The sequence below is a fragment of the Crotalus tigris genome, unplaced genomic scaffold, assembly GCF_016545835.1.
Source record: "Crotalus tigris isolate CLP2741 ecotype Arizona unplaced genomic scaffold, ASM1654583v1 scf7180000018470.655259, whole genome shotgun sequence".
Classification (NCBI taxonomy): Eukaryota; Metazoa; Chordata; class Lepidosauria; order Squamata; family Viperidae; genus Crotalus; species Crotalus tigris.
The window spans coordinates 566236-586775 of NW_024097026.1; the positions used below are offsets into that span (position 1 = coordinate 566236).

Genomic DNA, 20540 nt, shown 5'->3' on the forward strand with positions numbered 1-20540 from the left:
CTATACACTAACATTCCAAGTTTAGGGAACAAATTGGATGAACCTGAAATATTAGTACATGAAGGCAGGTATGATATAGTTGCCATTACTGAAACTTGGTGGGATGAAACTCATGACTGGAATGTACTGATAGAAGAATACAAACTATTCAAAAGAAAGAGACCTAACAAAAAAGGAGGCGGAGTTGCATTTTATATAAAATATTTCTACACAAAACCAAGGATGAAAACCTCCTAGAATCCATATTGGTCAATATAAAAATTTCTACAGGCCACCCAACCAAGCAGAAGAAAAAATGAACTCTTTGCTAATAAATTAACAAATGTATGTAGAAAACATACCATGTAGTATGTAGTGGTGGGAGACTTTAATTATTCTGATATCAACTGGGACATAGACTCTGCAGCAAGTGGGAGATTGAACAGATTCCTAACCAACCTAGATGACAACTTTGTCACCCAAAAGGTAGAGGACAAAACTAGAGGAAAAGCTATACTGGACCTAATTCTTAGTAATAGAGAAGAAGTGACAGAGGAAATTGAAGCTGCCAGAACCTTGAGTGAGGGTGACCGCATCATATTGGAATTCAATATAATGCAAACACAAGCAATATAATATAATCCAACTAGTGTCTTAAACTTTAAAAGAGCTGATATTAACAAACTCAGAGAAAAATTCCATGGGTAAAAATCCTAAAGTAATGTGGGAAACTCTGAAAAATATGATCATAAAAGCCCAGTCCAACACAATACCATTGAAAAAAGAAAAATAAGAAATCCAAGAAGAAACCAGCAAGGTTGCACAAAGATCTTTCTGGTGAACTGAAAGACAAAAAGGATAAGTATAAAAAAATGGAAAGAGGGACACATAACTAAGGCAGAATATCAGCAGATAGCCTGAATCTGCAAAGAGGAAGTCAGGAAAACAAAGGCTCAGAATGAATAAAAACTTGAACAATGGGCCCTATCCAATAACATGAAATTTAATGCAGAGAAAAGCAAGGTTTTACATCTATGCAGGAAAAAACCAAAAGTACAAGTAGAGATTAGGTGAAACCTGGCTCAAAAACAGTAACTGTGAGATAGACCTTGCAGCCCTAGTGGACAATCACTTAAACATGAGCCAGCAATGTGAGGCAGCAACCAAAAAAGCTAATACAATCCTTGGTTGTATAAAGAGGCATACAATCAAAATCACATGAAGTATTAGTACTGCTTTATAAATCCTTAGTAAGATCACACCTGATTTTGTAATGGTCACATTACAAAAAAGAAGTTGAGACTTTGGAAAAAAAGTGCAAAGAAGAGCAACTGATTAAGGGCTTAGAGAAAAAAACATATGAAGAACGGTTGCAGGAATTGGGTATGGCAAGTCTAGAGAAAAGAACGACTAGGGGTAACATAACAGTATTCCAGTATTTGAGGAGCTTCCACAAAGAACAGGGAGTCAACTTATTTTCCAAAGCACCAGAAGGCAAGACAAGAAACAATGGATGGAAACTAATCAAGGAGAGAAGTAACCTGAAAGTAAGGAGAAACTTCCTAACAGTGAGGACAATTAACCAGTGGAACAGATTGCCTTCAGAAATTGTAGGTGCTTCATCACTGGAAGTTTTTAAGAAAAGACTGGACAGCCACTTATCTCAAATTGTATAGGGTCTCCTGCTTGAGCAAGGGGTTGGACTGGAATCCTCCAAGGTCCTTCCAGCTCTATTCTGGTTGAAGTTTGCATTTGACAGCCAGCAGAGAAAGGAAGATTCTCATCTGCAAGTTATACATGAAACCAAGAAATGGGGCATTGACTTACCTGAACGCCTTTTCTCAGCAGGATGATGTAGAGTCCAATGGATGGGTTCTATGACAGCCTTCCTGCCCGGCAGACTGGGTAAAAAACTTTGGCCACACCCCTTCCTCTGGGCGTGACCCCAGTTTTGACTTAGGCGAGAAACTTTGTTGGAATCAATATTGCAGCTCTTATTACCTACCTGCCTAGACCTAACCCCTGGGTGGGCTTGGACTCTACATCATCCTGCTGAGAAAAGGCGTTCAGGTAAGTCAACGCCCCTTCTCCAGCAGGATGGCTGTAGAGTCCAATGGATGGGACATACCAAAGCCCTCATGTCCCCCTGGGAGGGAAGTCTAGGCTACCGAATTCTGAGCAGATACGACTTGCTGTAGCACTCTTCTACCAAAGGCAGCATCTGATGCGGCCAGGGAGTCTAAACGGTAATGCCGGATGAAGACAGACGGTGAAGACCACGTCGCTGCCTTACAAATTTCTTCTACCGGCGCTTGTGTTAGCCACGCCGCCGAAGTGGCTGCGCTCTGTGTTGAGTGGGCAGTCACATGTGCGGGTGCTGGTAGTTCCTGCGAGACGTAGGCCTGGGCTATGCAGGCTCTGATCCACCTACCTATGGTGGAAGAAGACACCTTCTTTCCCATAGATGATGGTTGAAAGGAAACAAATAATGCTTCTGTCTTGCGGAATGTCAACGTGCGTTTCACGTAGAAACACAGCGCTCTACGCACGTCCAGCTTGTGCCATCTATGCTCTAGCCTGTGTTTGGGTTTTGGGCAGAAATCGGGAAGAATCAATTCCTGAGATCTGTGAAAGATGCTGTTTACCTTCGGAATGAAGGCCGGGTCTGGCCTAAGGATGACCCTGTCCTTGAAGAAGGTACACAGATCCTTCCTTACTGATAGTGCCGCTAGTTCTGAAATTCTTCTTGCTGAAGTGATTGCCACGAGGAAGGCCACCTTCAGCGATAGGTGGTGAAGAGAACATGAATCAAGGGGCTCAAATGGTGATGATGTCAAGGCTAGAAGGACTTTAGGCAGGTCCCAAGACGGGTACCTGTGAATGACGGGGGGCTTTGTTTTGGACGCCCCCTTTAAAAAGGCGCTAATCACTGGATGTTGCGCTAGGGATGTCAAGTTGTCGCAAGAGAGAACAGTTGAGAGGGCCGATATCTGTCTGCGAATAGTGTTGACTGACAGGCCCTTGTTAAGACCCTCCAGGAGGTAATCTAGAATATTGGGGATGGATACTGTAGCTGGATCTAGGCGCACAGAAGCGCACCACCTACAAAAGCCTTTCCATGTAGCATCGTAAATCCTGTTCGTGGACGCTTGTCGTGAAGCTTGTATGATCGATATCACCCCTGCCGAGTAAACTTGCTCGGCTAAACTTTGCCGCTCAAATGCCAAGCGGCTAGTTGTAGCCACTGGGGGTCTGGGTGCACAAACTTGCCCTGGCTGAGAGTTACTCTGTCCGGGGGAATCCTCCACGGGGGTGATATCGAAAGGTCCACGAGGTCGGCAAACCACGGGCGCCGTGGCCAATGCGGGGCAATGCAGACTATCTCTGCGCCTTCCCGGATCAGCTTGCGTATGGTCGCCGGTATTAAGGGCAACGGTGGGAAGGCGTACAGGAGATGCGCCGGCCACCGACACCTGAGAGCATCCGTTCCCTCCGACCCCGGAGACGGGAATCTGGAGAAGAACCTTGGGAGTTGTGTGTTCTTGTGGTTGGCAAATAGGTCCAGGTGCGGTTGCCCGAATCTCCGGGAGATCTCCTCGAACAGAGCCGGATCCAGGCGCCATTCCGCCTGATCCACCTTGGCTCTGCTCAGGCAGTCTGCCTGGGTGTTTGCCTCCCCCGAGATGTGTTCTGCCTTGATAGAACTCACGTTGGTTTCTGCCCACCGAGCCAGAGCTAACGCCTTCTTCATTAGTTCCGCTGATCGCGTTCCCCCTTCCTTGTTTACATGGGCCTTGGCTGCTACATTGTCCGTTAACACGAGGACGTGCCTCCCTGTTACTAGATGTGAGAAATGGCGTAGGGCCAGGTGGATGGCCCGGAGCTCTAGCCAATTGATGCTGTGTGAGAGGTCCTTCTGGTCCCACTGGCCCTGTGCTATCTGGGTTCCCAAGTGGGCTCCCCATCCGAACAGGCTCGCATCTGTCGTGAGCGTGACCCTGTTCGGCTCTTTGAATATGCTCCCCTTGAGTATCTTGGGAGATATCCACCATTTCAGAGATCTCATCACCTGTGCTGGTACCAAGACCTTCCTGTTGGAGGTGCTGAGATTCCTCCTCTGGTAGGGTAGGAGGAACCACTGCAACTCCCTCGAGTGGAGTCTTGCCCATGGTATAATGCCCATGCAAGATATCATCTTTCCCAGGAGTTTCGAGAGCTGTATCAAGGGCACTCTCCTGATTCTCTGAATTTGTTGAATTAGCTTGGATATGCTGATTCGTCGATCCTGGGAAAGGTATACCCTGCACTGTGACGAGTCTATTACTGCGCCTAGGTGTTGCAGTCTCCTTGAGGGAGTGAGATGACTTTTGGCCAAATTGACCGAGAATCCATGCCCCTGCAGGGCTCGGATTGTGGTCTTGAGATCTACCCTTGCTTGTTCCTGAGATCTGGACTGGATCAAGATGTCGTCCAGATAGAACTGTACGCGAACCGGCATCAGTCTGAGATGGGCCGCTATTACAGCTAGAATCTTGGTAAAGACCCTTGGCGCTGAGGATAGTCCGAAGGGTAGGGCCCTGTATTGGTAATGTCGGCCCGCGTAGGTGAATCTGAGGAATTTCCGGTAGCTGGGATGAATAGGGATGTGTAGGTACGCCTCTGTTAGGTCTATTGAGGATAGTAGATCCTCTTCCCTGATGCTGGCTAGGATGGATTTCAAGGAGTGCATCTTGAACCTCCTGTATTTTATGTAATAATTCAGGCCCTTCAGGTCCAATATTGCTCTCCATCCTCCTGACGGCTTCGGGATAACGAAGAGGATGGAATAAAATCCTCTTCCTTCCTCTCCCCTTGGTACCCTCTCTATGGCTTGAATTGACAGGAGGTGAGCTATGGCCAAAGTTAGCAACCTTGCCTTGTGTACCTTTCTGGAGATGGGACATCTGATGAACCGGCTTGGTGGGGGAGAACAGAAGTCTAAGGTCAGGCCATGCCTGATCGTTTCCAAGACCCAGGAGTCGGTAGTGGTCTGCTCCCAGACCTCGATGAAATTTCCTAACCGACCCCCGATGGGAGTGTCCTGTTTGGCGTCACTTGGTGCGCTTAAAGGATCTGCCTCCCGATCCCCTATATGGGCGTCTGGACTGGAACTGGCCTCTGGCTCCTGTGTTTTGGCGATCCTGGGGTCGATCCTGTCTCGGATAGAAGGATCGCGAGCCTCTGGGCCAGTCCCAGGATTGCCCTGACCGAAAGGGCTGCCTCCATTCCCAGGGGCTTCCTGGGCGGGAGTCCTGTCTCCGGAAGTCTTGACTGCTTCTCCTATCAAACTTCTTTGATGGGTGTACTAATATTTTCCTCTTGTCTCTGCCTTCACTGACATGTGGGTCCAGTATGGACCCAAATAGGAATGCCCCGCTGTATTTGGACGTCGAGAGACGCCACTTGGACCTCAGGTCTGTCTTCCAATTTTTGAGCCACAGTAGCCTACGCGAGGCTACTGTGGCCGCAATGGATCTTGCCGCGTACTTCGTTGCGTACAGCGAAGCGTCAGCCGTGAATTGAGAGGCCGCGAGGAGCTTGGCCAATGTCTGGTGTACTCTGACCTGATCTGGAGGCACCGTGCTTTGCAGCTCCCTCAGCCACATAATGCAGGCCCTCGCGAAGAATGATGATGAGGTGGCTGCTTTGGCCGCCCAGGCTGCAGCCATGTGGGAGCGACGGAGGGAGTGTTCAAATTTCTTTTCTTCCGGTTTCAAGGCTTCCGCCATGTCTCTGGAATCGCGGAGGTAGAAAATAATGAGATCAAGGGGTTATCTACCATAGGAACCTCTAACATGTTCGAGAATGAGGGAGAAAGGTTGAACAGCTTTCTTTCCACGCTATTGGGCGCCGGTGGGCTTGCCAGTGAGGACCATTGTTCCTCTACCGTGGTCATGAAGACCTCCGGACATGGAATGTACTTATCCTGTGAGACCTTCTTGGCAAATAGAGGATTGGCCTCCTTGCTTGTAGAGGGCATCTCCTCCTGTACTGAAGTTAGGCTGACTGTGGAGACTGCCTTTATCAGGAGTGATTTTAGGAGCGCAGGGTTAAAGAGGCCAGAGCTCGTCGCCTGCTCAGGTGCGGTCTCCTCATCCTCCGAAAGGGGCATGTCTGACATATCAAGGTCTAATGAGTCACCCTCTCCTATTTGAGAGGAAGTCTCAGAAATGTTGGTAGGGGGCGGCCTGGGTCGTCCCTTATGGGGTGTGTGAAAGGCCACTTGTCCCTTAGAAGCCATGAACTGGGAAAAGGCATCCTGCATGAATGCCTGGAATCGTGCCGACCATATGTTCTCCTGCGCTTTGTCGCTGGAATGACACGCTGGAGTGTGGTCGGGTGAAGAAGTTGGTGAGGAGGGAGTAGAGGAATCTAACTGTTCAGTTTCCCCAGGAGGAGACCAAGTTTTGAGAACTTCCTGGGCAGTAGGTTCTGAGATGGGTGTCACCACTGGGACAGGGGAAACCATGCTTGTCCCAGTGGAATTGGTTCTCTGTGCCCTGCTAATTTGTCTTTCTAAAGCCAAATGTCTCCTCGAAGCCTCTCGCTCAGCCGTTTTAGATTGTCCCTTCTGAGTAAGATGCTTTGTTTTAGCCTTCTTCTTCCCCCCCACCTCTGGTTCAGAGGATCTGCGTTTTTGCTGCTGTTGTGGGGGGGACAATTGAGGGACCTGTGTGACTGAATACGAGACATTGTCTGCCATTGTGCCAGACACCCCGAGTAGGTAATGCCTGGAGTGGGGGAATAAGATACGCAGATCAGATGCAGATGCTTGGGGCTGAGCCCTCCTCTGCCTATACCAACAATGGCCGGACAGACAGGATTCTTTGGACAGGAGATCCTGCAAAGCAGTGACTAAAGGTCACTATATGAACAGTTAGAGAAAATTATTCCTCCTCACCTCCTCACCTAATCCCAGGACTCTTCAGCCCTGGTCCAACACAATGCAACTGGTGACTTTAACTCCCCCAATTTGTGACTGTAAAAACAGATCACGTTCGAATTGATTGCAGTTTGCCTATTTTCCCCCTCTTCCCTCTTTGTAATGCAAGTAGGCTCCTCCGGATGGCGAAAAGCCCCACCCACAATGGAACGGCGGGTTAATCCGCTCGTTCAAAATGGCGAATTGGAGGAGGCCACTCCCCCCAACCACAGCCTATGGAGACCACGAGGCTCACAATGGCAGTTCTAGCTGCCGGCTCTGAAATTTTCCTTGTCCTCCCTGCGCGCCGGCAAAGGAAAAAAGGGGGGGGCAAGCCAGGAGGCGAACGCCGGCTAAAGCGGCCCTTTCAGGCTTTGAGTGCAAGGGGGGGGAGGGCCCCACGCCGATCGGCTGATAAATGTGCTGGGGGTCGGTAAACGACCCGGTGAGCCCCCCGAACCCCTTGGCTGGTCTCCCTAGCCCTTGGGGATACTCTCACCGCTCCGATGATCCTCCGTTGGGTGGAGATCCGGTCTGAGCCAGCTGCTAAAGGTCTTGTTATTGCTAATTTCGTCTGGAAATTCAGTCTGGGAAGAGGGAGATTTTGTCTTAAGCTATGGATTTTTGAAGAGCTGAATCTCGCACTGCTATCGGGCTTCGAGACTGAGTCAAAACTGGGGTCACGCCCAGAGGAAGGAGTGTGGCCAAAGTTTTTTACCCAGTCTGCCGGGCAGGAAGGCTGTCATAGAATCCATCCATTGGACTCTACAGCCATCCTGCTGGAGAATGTAAGTTATTCCACATGTCACTGCAGAAATGACTATCAATTTGACAGGAACCCAAATGGGACAAACAACGCTATGCAAAATAAGTAACTTATTGTTTTACTAACAGAAAACTATGCTAAAATATACAATTTGACTTGTACAAAGCTCCAGCTTTCTAATGGAATTGATCATCCTGAAATTATTATTTAATTGTCAATTTTATATCAGAACCTCACAAGGTGGAAGCTTCCTGGATCTGTTGCTTTGATAGTTCCACATTAAACAATGACAAATAGAATTAGCTTAATTACTTTGAATTTTTCAAATAAAGCTCTAAACCATCAAATTTAATGAGTCTAGGTTCTACAGAAGGTAAAGTCTAGGCATTCATGTCATTGATGTGAATGCAACATTTATCTTGGGATCAACAATTTAGATTATGGCTGTAAATAGTTCATCAAAAATAGTCAAAGTGCAGTAGAACTAATACTAATAAAATATCTAATTGCACAAATATCAATAATTTTACAAAATTAATTCTATGCATTCATTTTTGTAGACATTTTCTGCTCAGTCCACACAACACACATGCCTAAATTTTAATCCAAACAAATAGGCTGGATATACTTCTACATTATCATGGCTCTTATCCCTTTAAGACCTATAAAGACAGAAATTCCAATAATGCATCTCTGTCCTCACCATAATTAGATGGAAAAACAGTACTTCTTAAATACTTTTGAATTATGGGTTTCTTAACAAGCCTGAAGTGATATCCCTTCTGAAATACAGGCCTTCAAGGCTTAAGTGGTTTAATAGCCATATCTCTGGACAGCATGATTTCTGTAAAAGTTATCATTTTTTGAAGTTTATCTCTTACTAGATTTACCATACATTACATTCCTAGATTTTAAAATTCATTATAGAAAAAGAAAAACCTAATCCCTGTCCAGTTTTGAAATTTATCTAAATATTAAACATTACTTCAGAATATTCTGGGTTATATAAATTTATTTGCTTCTTTATGTACCCAGTATCTCAAGGCAATGAACAGAAATTGAATAAATGGCTATTTTGTTCTTCTATAAACTCTATAAGACATACTTGATTAAAAGTCTCATCCCTGATAATACAATCTCACTGATTCTATACAGTGAAGCAACTAAGGGCCTAAGTTGATGGGACCCTGCTGTATAAGCTTTCTTCCACCGAATGAGAACCATATTCAGACAAGTTCCTCCATAAGGCTACCTCCTAATTCACTTCAGAGGAAAGATTAGTAAGAATGCAAGGTATACCACTCTACTCTGCTACATGTAACAACGAGCTCCTCCTGAATGTTTTAAGATTAACGCATATTCTTCCCACTGAGAAGGAACAAAAAGTTAACAGCAATTAACTTTAACCTTCAGGATTTAAAAAATCAAAGTTTTCCATGACTTTTCTTTCAACATTGGATAAAGCTGTGGCTGCTACTAAGAGGATTATGACATCAGTGTAGGAGGAAAACTTAAGAAGATGGCATGAAAGGTATGTCCGAGAATGCTGGGTTTGTGGAATTAGAGTCTGATTTTGTTTGGGGTGTTTTCAGGATGCTTTCAGCAATTACAGTCTCATTGGGAAACATTCTGACTTTTCCATTTTGACTTGGTTTAGGTTCCTTCACAGGTTCAAGAAACACCACCTTTTTGCCACAGCTAGCTTTCTTCTCATCTGCTGGAAGTTTGAGGGGTGTGTTGGAGGTTAGTATGGATGCATTAGATGTGCTACTTTGGTTCAGTTGCCTTTTCCTTGACTTGCACTTACAAGGACAGGGTGTCAAGTAGAGGTAAAGAAGAACCAAAATAATACTGGCTACACAAGCTGCAAGGGTTGTAAAAGCAGTGTTAAATGTTTCATGAGAGTAAGATTTGTCCACTGTGAAATTGCTGACATTTATTCTTACTTCAATTGTTTCATTCAATAATCTTTTCTTATTTATTGCAATGCAGGAATAAAGTCCAGCGTCTTCATACTGAGCATCATCTATTTCCAGGCTTCCATTATGAAATACTTTGAACTGTTCAGTTGTTTTTCCTGGCTCTAAAACTTGATTATCTGGGCTGATCCAAATAAAACTAGTCCCAGCATCACTGATTTTGGTATCACAGGGTACTATAATCCTCTTACCAATTTGTGCTTCATGAATAAAACCAAAGGCATGGAAAGAACCATTAATGGTGCTTTCTGAGCAATTTAAATAATTGTTCTGCAATAAAGGCAGTTTTTGGGAGTCTTTATTGCATGTGTATTCAGTCTTGAAGTCTTCCACTGAAGTAAAATGTCGAAGATACCAGAAGTTCAGCATGGAATAAAGTATGCAGTCACAATGAAATGGGTTCCCATGAAGATAAATTCCACTTAAGTGTCGGGCTGGTACTAAGCTCATGCCATTAATTGGTATTGACTGGATCCGATTGTAAGAAACATCTAAGAACACAAGTTCTGAGAGCTTGTGTTTCCCAGTATAGAGTTCAATTGGGAAGTGTGTGAGAGAGTTATAACTTAAATACAGCTTTTGCAGGGTATGAATTCCTCCAAAAGCAGCAGAATCAACCTTTGCAATATGATTATTATAAAGCAACAGAACCTCCAGCATTCTCAGTTCCTGAAATATAGGACTGCCCAATGACTTCAAATTGTTGGATGACAGGTCTAGGTACTTGACATTTGGAATAACTGAGAAGCTCCCAATAGAAATACTGAAAATATTGTTATGATTGAGGATGAGGGTGTTCAACTTCTCAAGCAGCATGGGTATCCAGTCTTGATCCAAAACCCCAATTCTGTTGTGACTCAGATCGAGTCTTTTTATGTGCTTGAAAAGAGCTGATGGCACCCTTGAGAGGTTTCTGCTGGTGCAGCTCGTAATGTCACTGGCACAGATGCAAGTGGTGGGGCACATTAAAGAGGTACTACAACATACACTTACAGTGAAGATTAAGAGGTAACCCAACCTCTTGTAGTTCCCATGAAGAGAGAGAATAGTGTGCCAAACAGAAAACATGACTGAGCTTTAGCTGTCTTCTAATTTTCCTTGCCACCCTTTAGGCATGTAGGTCACTTTGTACCAATCACTGTTAAGACAGAAAGGGAGAGAGAGAGATTTTTTAAAAAAAGGATATTAATATATAAAAGCATTCAACATTTTACCATATTCACCAAAATGAAGTTGCTCATAGATTTATGATTACTTCTTGTTGGGATTAATGGCTAGGCAACTAAAAAAGAAACACAATTATTTTTATATACAATAGTATCTTGGTACTCATTGTTAATTGGTTCTGGGAGGCATGATGAGTACCAAAAACAATGAGTAGCAAACAAATTTTTCCCATAAGGAATAATGTAGTCAGTCACAAGGCAGCTGACAGAAAAATTCTAGCTTGTGCATTGAGTAACAAACAAACTATGAGTATCGGAACAAATTTTCACATCAAAATGCTTTGAATACCAAATTCAATGAGTTTCAAAGCAGCTGAGTACCAAAGTACCACTGTATTATCACTGCTGCAAGATTATTACTCTATATGCACAAAAATGAAAAGACTTTGAAATTCCCAAAATAGAAGAATGGTTGATGAAGACGATGAAAGTAGTAGAGATGACAAAATTAACTAATAGGCTTAGGAAAAATCAATTAATTTATTAGTTATTGGAAACCCTTTATGGATTTTTTTTGCTAAAAAAAATAAAATGAGCTTGTGATTTATAGGCTTGTCAATTAGAAAGGATAGAAGATAGATGGAAGATGGAAATTATGATGTAACTTTAGAGAGAGAGGGTAAAATATAAATGCATTTATAGCCATATCAAAAAGACTGGAAGCTGCTTCTTTAAAATCTGTTGTTTTTTTGTTTTTTTCTTTACTTTTTCTGTTACTATTTTTCTGTATTTTCCTTGTTTTTTTAAAATATTTGTATTGCTTTTATCATTAATCTTTTTAAATAACAATTAAAGTAATACCTCCATAGTTGACCACCTCCCTACATTGACCATCTCCCTAAGTTGATCTAATTTTCGTAGACCGGACATACACTATATGTACACAATAGAAAGCCAACCTCTCAGTACTGACCACCTCTATAAGTTGTATCTTGATGCACCTGGACTTTGATACACACAGTATTAATTTACTCTCTATAACTTGATCAGTTGTGTCCAGTCTGCACCAAGGGCAAGAAAAGTGAAATGCAGAGAGTTCCGGTGGCTGCGCCGTGACGATGGCGGCTATCTGACAGCCGTCCATCACAGGGACGCGTAAAAGCCGGCAAAACAGCGTCAATCAGCTGTTTTGCGGCTTGAAACCTTCCTCCCGGGCGAAGGGAGGAAGGTGAGCTTTTCCCTGGATAGAGGTAGAGCCTCACCAGTCTCCCAAAGTTTTTTTCCTGGGAGACGAACAATGAGAGCTCCCTCGGAGTCTGGGTATTGCTCCGTTTCCCTGGACGCCTTTGTTCTCCGGCGGGAGAACGAAGCTAGACTCTGCCTCCACTGCTGCTGCTTAAATGAAAACAGTAAGCCAACTTAAAAGCAGACAGAGCGGTCAGGAAGACAAGAATTGGATGATTTTATTTTAAACTTAACTCAGTGGGAATTAACACCTTCTCCTGTTATTATTTCAATTGGAGTGAAGAAATATGGTGGAGGAATCCTGCTTCTTTGTTACTTTCTTTGTCTGAGACCTTTCACTTTTTACTTTTCATTCACTATCTCTAACTGGCAACAAAGTTTCAACAACATAATAGACTTGGTTTACTTAAAGAAAATCTTTCCTTTTAAAGGGGAAATTGCTTTTTCTTCTCCTTTATTTTTATTTTATTATTTTTTGAAAGAAAGGGAAAGGAATTTTTTTTTTAAATGGCTTCAAAACGTCCTGGACCTTTTTCTCTTCCTAAGACTTCAACTTCCTCTCCAGTAACTCAGACTGTACAACTACCTAAACCTAAATCTTCTCCACCTTCTCCTCCACCTCAGATAATTACACTTAAGGACTTATAAGATGCTTTAGATAAGACTCTAGAAAAAACAGCAGAGCTCCTGGCTCAAAAAAATAATGAGCTGAGGGAAGATATTATGTTTGCACTCCAAGGGCTTGCTGGCCTTGTGGAAAAGATTGACGACAGGGTGGATGAGGTGGTTGGAAATGTTGAAATATTACAAGATAGAGTTGAAAAAATAGAAGATAATGTGGATGTTGCACAGAATGATATTATAATGTCACAATATAGAGAAATGGAGTATGCTTTGAGAGTAAGAGGCTTGAAAGAAAATGTCCAGGTGAATTTGAAAGAAGAAATTGCAGCAGAACTGGCTTCTATTTTGGAATGTGACCCTGAAGTAATGTTGAGAGATATAGAAAAGATCTTCAGAGTTAATTCGTGGGTTGCAAAACAGACAAAATTACCAAGAGATGTGCTGGTTTACTTTGCAAGAAAATCTCTTCGTAATGAAATTATACAGGCTTTCTATAAGCAAAGATTTCAGATTGCAGCTCAGGATGTGATAGTTTTAAAGGAAATACCTTCCAAAATTCTCAGAAAAAGAAAAGACTTTGCTTTTTTGGCTGAAGAACTTAAGAAACGACAAATTCAATTCAGATGGGATATACCTGTGGGGATAGTAGTGACCTAGGTTGGCACACGATATCGTCTTAATACAATTTCAAAAGCAAGAGATTTCTATGTTACTATTTAAAAAGAAAGTCTACCACCATCTCCAAGATCAAAAAAAGATGAGGCAGAAGCACAGTTGGCTATAGGTTCAATGCCATCTTTGGGAGAAGAATTATTGGTTGAATCTATGCAACAGAATTTGCAAATAATGGAAGACCCAAGGGAACAGAGAATTAATTACACACGCTCATAAACATAGAGAAAGACAACAACAACAACAAAAGGTAGATGATGGAGTTTCATCACAGTCTACTTCGGAGCCAGTGGGAGCAAGGCCAAAGAGGTCATCGACTGCAAATCTAGAGGTTTTGTTCCAAAGGCTTCAATCTGCCAAGAATGGCAAAGCTTTTAACTTGGAATGTTAATGGTCTTAATTCACCACAGAAAAGAAAGAAAATCTTCCATTATTTGAAACAACACAGAAATGATATTATTTGTTTACAAGAGACTCATATTATTTCTAAAGATCAAAAATATTTGTTTAAGCCCCAGCTGGGGGTACATTTTATAGCTCCTGCTTTGCAGAAAAAAGGAGGTGTAGTTATTTATGTGAGAAAGGAGCTTTCACCAAAGCTAATTGATTTTGATCCACAAGGAAGATATGTTATTATTGACTTATTAATAAATGATAAGAGAACTCTTCTTGTCAGATTATATGCTCCCAATCAACAACAAAAATATTTTTATAAGATGATTCACCAGAAATTAACTTCTTTGGATTACAAGTCAGTTATTATGATGGGAGATTGGAATGGTGTTCTAGACTCAAGTAAAGGTAAGAAGGGTTCTTCTAAAGTTTCTAATCATGCAAAACTTCCTAAAGCCTTTTTTGATTTAAAGGACGATTTTGAAATTAGAGACATTTGGAGAGAACGGAACATTGAGGAAAAAGATTTTACCTTTTTTTCAAATAGGCACCAATCTTATTCTAGAATTGACTTCTTTTTGGTTACTAATGATTTCCTTTCTAGGGTGAAGAATATCAAGATATTTCCTAGAATAATTTCAGGTCATAGTCCTGTATAGTTGGAAATTTCATTGGAAGAAAGGACTAGAAGGTCTTGGAGGTTGAACGAGAATTTATTTAGATATGAAGAGAATATACAGAGATGTAGAGGTTATTTAAAGGAATTTTTTGTTTGGAATATGAATAAGGGTACCTCAATGCCAATGGTATGGGATTCTAGCAAAGCATATATGAGAGGGATTTTGATTTCCATGAATAATGCTCATAGATGTAAACAGATTGTAAGGACCCACCCCACTTTGCATCTTAAGAAGACAGAACTCTTGGAATAATTCTTCCAACAGGAATCCTTTATTAAGAAGAAGTGGTTGCAGGCGTGCTAGACAGGACTTGGGGTCCAAGCTCTCCCATTCAAGGTTTTAAGGGGTTCCCCAGTAGTCCCACCCAATCACCCCCCCTTCCAGTGATAGTTTCAGGTATCACAATTCCACCCCCTTTTTTCTTTCTTCCGTCTGGATGGAGACTTCAGATAAACTACATGAAAGGCAAATAACCTTCTTTGTTATGGTAAGGTTCTTTGGTGCTAACTCTTTGAGGTTGCAATAAACACACATTCAGCATTCAGCTCCTTAGAAGTATACTGAAGGAAGTGAGGGCCATAAAGCCCCTTTGTTCTCCCCCTTCTCTCCCTCTTATGGCAGAATCCAGAGAAGGCAGAATTGGGAGTTTCTATATTTGATAATTAAAGATGAAATATAATTGGATTCTGACACAGATTCAGAAACGTAAAGATCTTGAAGATGAGATTAAATGTAAGGAAAAGATTTTAATATCAAACCCAATGGATAATAATTTAAAGGTTTCTATTACTCTGCTTAAGGAGCAATTTAACATGTTAATGGCAGATCAGATGGCAACTAATTTGAGGTATATGAAACATAATACATTTTGTAATGCAAATAAACCTGGCAGATGGTTGGCTTATCAATTACGTAAGAAACAGAAATAGAGAACTATAGATAAAATAATTTATAAAGGTAAAGAAGTCTACCAACAAAATTTGATTAAAAAGTATTTTTTAGATTTTTATTCAAAGTTATATGCTAGTGAAATTATACAAACTTCAGACATAGAAAAATATTACTGGAAGCACATTCTTCTAGACTTACGAGTGACCAACGTGATGGGATTAATGGTTTAATTACCTCTGAAGAGATTATTTCAGCAATTAAGCAATTGAAAGCTGGCAAGACTCCAGGTACAGATGGGTTAACAGCAATTTATTATAAGATGCTATCTGAAGAAATGATAGAACCATTAAAGGAACTTTTTAATGATATCTTGTCGGGAGCAGAGTAACCCCCATCTTGGAGAACGGCCTTCATATCATTGATTCCAAAGGAAGACCAGGATCTGTCCCAACCTAGAAGTTACAGGCCTATATTTCTTTTAAATACAGATTACAAGATTTTTGCAAAGATATTGGCAAATAGATTAATGCAGGTTTTGAAACAATTGATTCATACTGACCAATCTGGATTTATAATGGGAAGATATACGAAAAATAATGTAAGACAAATTGTTAATTTAATAGAGTATTTGGATAAGAACAACCAAATCCCTGCTGCTTTAATATTTATAGATGCTGAGAAAGCTTTTGATCAATTAGATTGGAAATTTTTATTGAAAGTCGTAGAGGAAATGAACTTTGGAGATAAATTTTTGTGTGCTCTCAAGGCCATATATCAGCAACAATCGGCACAAATTATAATTAATGGGGGATTAACAGACATATTTAAAATAGGAAACGGTACAAGACAGGGTTGTCCTTTATCCCCCTTGTTATTTGTATTAACAATGGAGATTTTACTTATTAAAATTCAAGATTCATCTAGATTAAAATGAATAAAAATATGTAAGATTGATTATAGGCTGAGAGCTTTTGCTGATGATTTGGTTGTGACGTTATCCCATCCAACAGATTCAATCAAAGATTTGGTTGAAATTTTAGCACAGTATGGACAGGTCTCTAGTTTTAAGGTGAATAAGAATAAAATTAAAATATTATTGAAAAATATGTCTATGAAGGGAAAAGATTTTATAGCCAAAGCAACAGGTTATGAAGTAGTTAATAAGGTTAAGTATTTAGGAATATATATTACAACATCTAATGGAAAATTGTATAAGAATAATTATGAACGCTTATGGGTTAAAGTACAAAAAGATTTAAATGATTGGCAAAAATTGCAACTATCGTTACTGGGGAAAATCTCAGTAGTAAAGATGAATGTTCTACCAAAGTTTCTTTTTTTGTTTCAGATGATACCTATTTTAAAAAAGGATGCTAATTTGGATGAGTGGCAGAAGGGTATCAATAAATTTATTTGGGGTGGGAAGAAATCAAGGGTAAAGTTTAAGATTTTACAAGATGCTCGAGAAAGAGGTGGACTTAAAGCACCTAACTTGAAATTATATTACAATGCGGCCATTTAACCTTAGTAAGTGACTGGCTTAATTTAACAAATAAAAATATTCTTGTTCTTGAAGGGTGGGATTTATTATATGGTTGGCATGCATACTTAATTTTTGATAAGAAAGTAGATTGGGTCTTTAAGTCACACATTTTAAGAAATGCTCTACTTCAAGTTTGGAAGAAATATTATTATAAATTAAATTATAAAATACCTATTTGGGGGATTCCTGGACAAGCAATTCAGGGGGTTTCTAAGGGGGTGAACTTTGATAACATTTCGTATAAAGAGTTATTTATTTGGTCGGGTACTGATTGGCAACTAAAGTCTTCAGATGTGTTAAGGCAAGAAAATATTTTACAATCGTGGTTTTAATATTTGCAAATAGTGCAGAGGTGGACTTTAGATAAGAAAGTGGGAATTACTTTAGTAGATGAAAATTTGGTAATTCAGATTAAGGATCAGAAACATGCCCATATTAAAAGAATTTACAATGAGTTAATAAAATTGGATTCGGAAACAGAGTTAGTAAAAGATTGTATGATTAAATGGGCCCAGAATATTCAGGAACCGATTTCATTGGATTTATGGGAGGTAATTTGGATTAGAAATGTTAAATTTACGCAGGCTCAAAATTTGAGGGAAAATTTTTATAAAATGTTTTATAGATGGCATCTGGATCCTAAAAAGTTGTCTTGTATGTACCCGAACCTGCAACCTAAATGTTGCTTGGATGCAACCTATTTTCATGTTTGGTGGACTTGTAAAAATATCAAAGCCTTCTGGATTATGATTTGTTGGAACATTCAAAAGGTTTTTAAAAGGAAGATTAAGTTTACTCCCCAGTTGTTTCTTTTGGGTATTTTTGTGGATTTTGATGCTAAAGAAACTATCTTAATGTTGAATTTAATAACAGCAGCAAGATTATTGGTGGGTCAATATTGGAAGAAGGATACTCTGCCTTCTTTAGAAGAATGGGTATTTAAGGTTTCTAATTTAGCAGAAATGGCTAAAATTTCTGCTTATTTAAAGGACCATTCACAAGAGAGATATTTTAATGTATGGAGAAGATGGATAGAATATGTTCAGAAGACGTATGGAACTACAAAGTTTCACTTATTTTATGAGTAATGAATTTGTTTATAAACTTATGATGTTAAAGTTTGAAGAGATTTAAGGATTAGTATGATTTGGGCTATTATATAATTAGTAAATGGGAAGGAAGCTCTGGAAAGTCGGGGGAGGGGGGTGGGGGGAGGATGGATTCAAGTTTAAGTAGTTCAGATAAGTAGAAATAGTTTTATTGTATATAATATTGTTTTAATCTGGAGAGAGGAATTGCTCGGGCATTTCCCCTGGACCGCATCCGGAGTGAGAAGATAGGAAGAAGGGGAGAAGCAAGTTGGAAGGTTGAGGAGAAGGAGGAGAGGGGGAAAGTGAGGAAGAAGAGGGAAAGAGGAAAGTAGGTTAGAGGGTGGATATGGTTTGGGGGGAAGTGGGTGAGCAATACCAAAAGTTGTGTGTATCAATTTATTTTATTTTTTATCTGAAGTATTTTTATGAATGTAATGTATTGCAAAATTGAAAATAAAAATTTTTTACAAAAAAAAGAAAAAGAAAAGTGAAATGCAGAATTGGTACCAATGAATTTATTTCAATAAGAATGTAAAAGAATATAATATTTTTGATTTTGATTGGCAGCTTAACAATGATAATTATGGATTCATTTCGTAATACAAATTGCACAAAGACTTAATTTTTTTTTACTTCAAATTTTTTTCCTTTCTCTTTTTCAGGATTGATAAAAAAATAGCAGTGGTAAAACTAAACAAATATACACACAACACAGATATATGTGAGCCATTTTACTCATTTTACCTTGTGGCGGCCATCAAAGCAAAACACCAAAAACAGTGTGTGATTTACAGTGGATCTAACCATTATGAAAGAAAGAAAAAGCAGTTTTAAAGTGTAACAAAGAATGTTTAGGAGCAATTACAAAGCAGTTGTCAGAATCCAATTATATTTCATCCCTAGTTATCAACTATAGAAAACACCATTTCTGCCTTCTCTGGATTCTGTCATATGATGAAGGGAAGGGGGTGAACAAAGGGGCTTTATGGCCCTCACTTCCTTCAGTACACTTCAAAGGAACTGGATGTGGATATCACCAAAAGGACTAACCATAACAATGGGGCTATTACCTTCATGTAGTTCTCTCTGAAGTCTCCATCCAGCCGGCAGTAAGGAAAAGGGGGTGGGAGTGTAATGCCTGAGACTGTCGCTGGAAGAAGGGGGTGATTGGGTGGGGCTAATGGGGAACCCCTTAAAACCTTGAATGGGAGAGCTTGGACCCCAAGTCCTGTCTAGAACGCCTGCAACCATGTTCTCTTAATAAAGGATGCCTGTTGGAAGAACTATTCCAAAAGTTCTGTCTTCTTAAGATGCAAAGTGGGGTGGGTCCTTACATTAGACAGGACTTGCAAAATTAATCCACCTGGAAGGGAGACCCTTGCCAGGGGATTTTGCAAAAGATTACCATGTCAGACAATGGAGCAAGAAAGGGGGAAAACTCCCCGGAAAGAGAGCCACTGCCCCGACTGGAATCTTGCCGGATGTCGGGATCAGAGAGGTCAGATTCCTCAGGAGAAGAAGTGATAGAGACACGGGACCACAAGCCTCGCTGGTCAATAGGCATTGAAAAGAAAAGTAAGTGGGGAAAGAAATCAAGAAAGGTGACCCTGAGATGGGGGGGGGCAAGCAACAAGAATGGAAGCAGGAGATGGAGAAATCCCTGCATGCAAGTGGAGAGGGAGAAAGCTGGACACCGTACTCGGACTGGATCCTAGAGAAAGCTATTGACCTGATGAAGAGAACTCTCAGCTCCCTAGGAGAGGAGAATCCTGAGCCCTACGGCCGCCCCAGCTCCTGGAGCCGCAAAGGGAGAGACATCGAGGGGGAAGTGGAACCTGCAGCCCCGGGGACATCTGCTGATCCAGTAGTCCCCATCCCCTGCTGAACCACAGATGGCGATCTGGACGGAAGACACTATCACCAACAATGGAGGCACCAATCCATTCCAAGACGTCCGCCGTTGGAGGTAAAATTCAAAGGGGAGCCACAAGCTTGGGGTTTTTCCTAACCCAAGTCCTCAGCTGCATGGAGGAATATGGACATCCCCAGCGACAAAGCCCGCATCCGGATTGGGCAATCTGCCCTGGACGGACCGGCTGCAGATTGGGTGGTGAACTTGCACGACTCCAATGCCCCAGAGCTCAATGATTTCAACCGTTTCATGTCCTCTCTGAGAAGGCGATTTGAAGATCCCCTGGCTGATTGCAAAGCCTGCGAAAGGATAAAAATGATGAGGCAAGACAAACGTCCGGTGGCTGAATATACGCAAGAGTTCTGGGCCATTGCCAGCAAACTGAACTGGCCAGAAAACATCCTCCTTAGCCATTTCGAAGATGGACTAAATTATGATCTATATGACGCTTGCCTGCCCCGAGGGGACCCACACCAACTTGAGGAATGGTATGTTTTGGCAGAGGAAGCAGAGATCGACATATTGAAGAGACACTGCGGAGAAAAACAATGGAGCCGCTCCCCGCCTGAGTTGACACACGAACCAGTGAAACCATTGGCTACAGCCAAGAAGCAAATGGGTTATTTCAAGTGCGGAAG

General features: G+C 41.4%; 1 protein-coding gene across 1 annotated transcript in view; it reads right to left on the reverse strand.

The window, feature by feature from the left end:
* Nucleotides 1–6834: 6834 nt before the first annotated feature.
* Nucleotides 6835–20540, reverse strand: part of AMIGO2 (adhesion molecule with Ig like domain 2) — a 77246-nt gene continuing 63540 nt past the window's right edge. The window contains exon 2 of the mRNA XM_039352772.1: nt 6835–10823. Within this exon, the coding sequence (XP_039208706.1) occupies nt 9218–10753 (1536 nt within the window). The 5' untranslated portion in view covers nt 10754–10823 and the 3' untranslated portion in view covers nt 6835–9217. The remainder of the gene's footprint in view (nt 10824–20540) is intronic.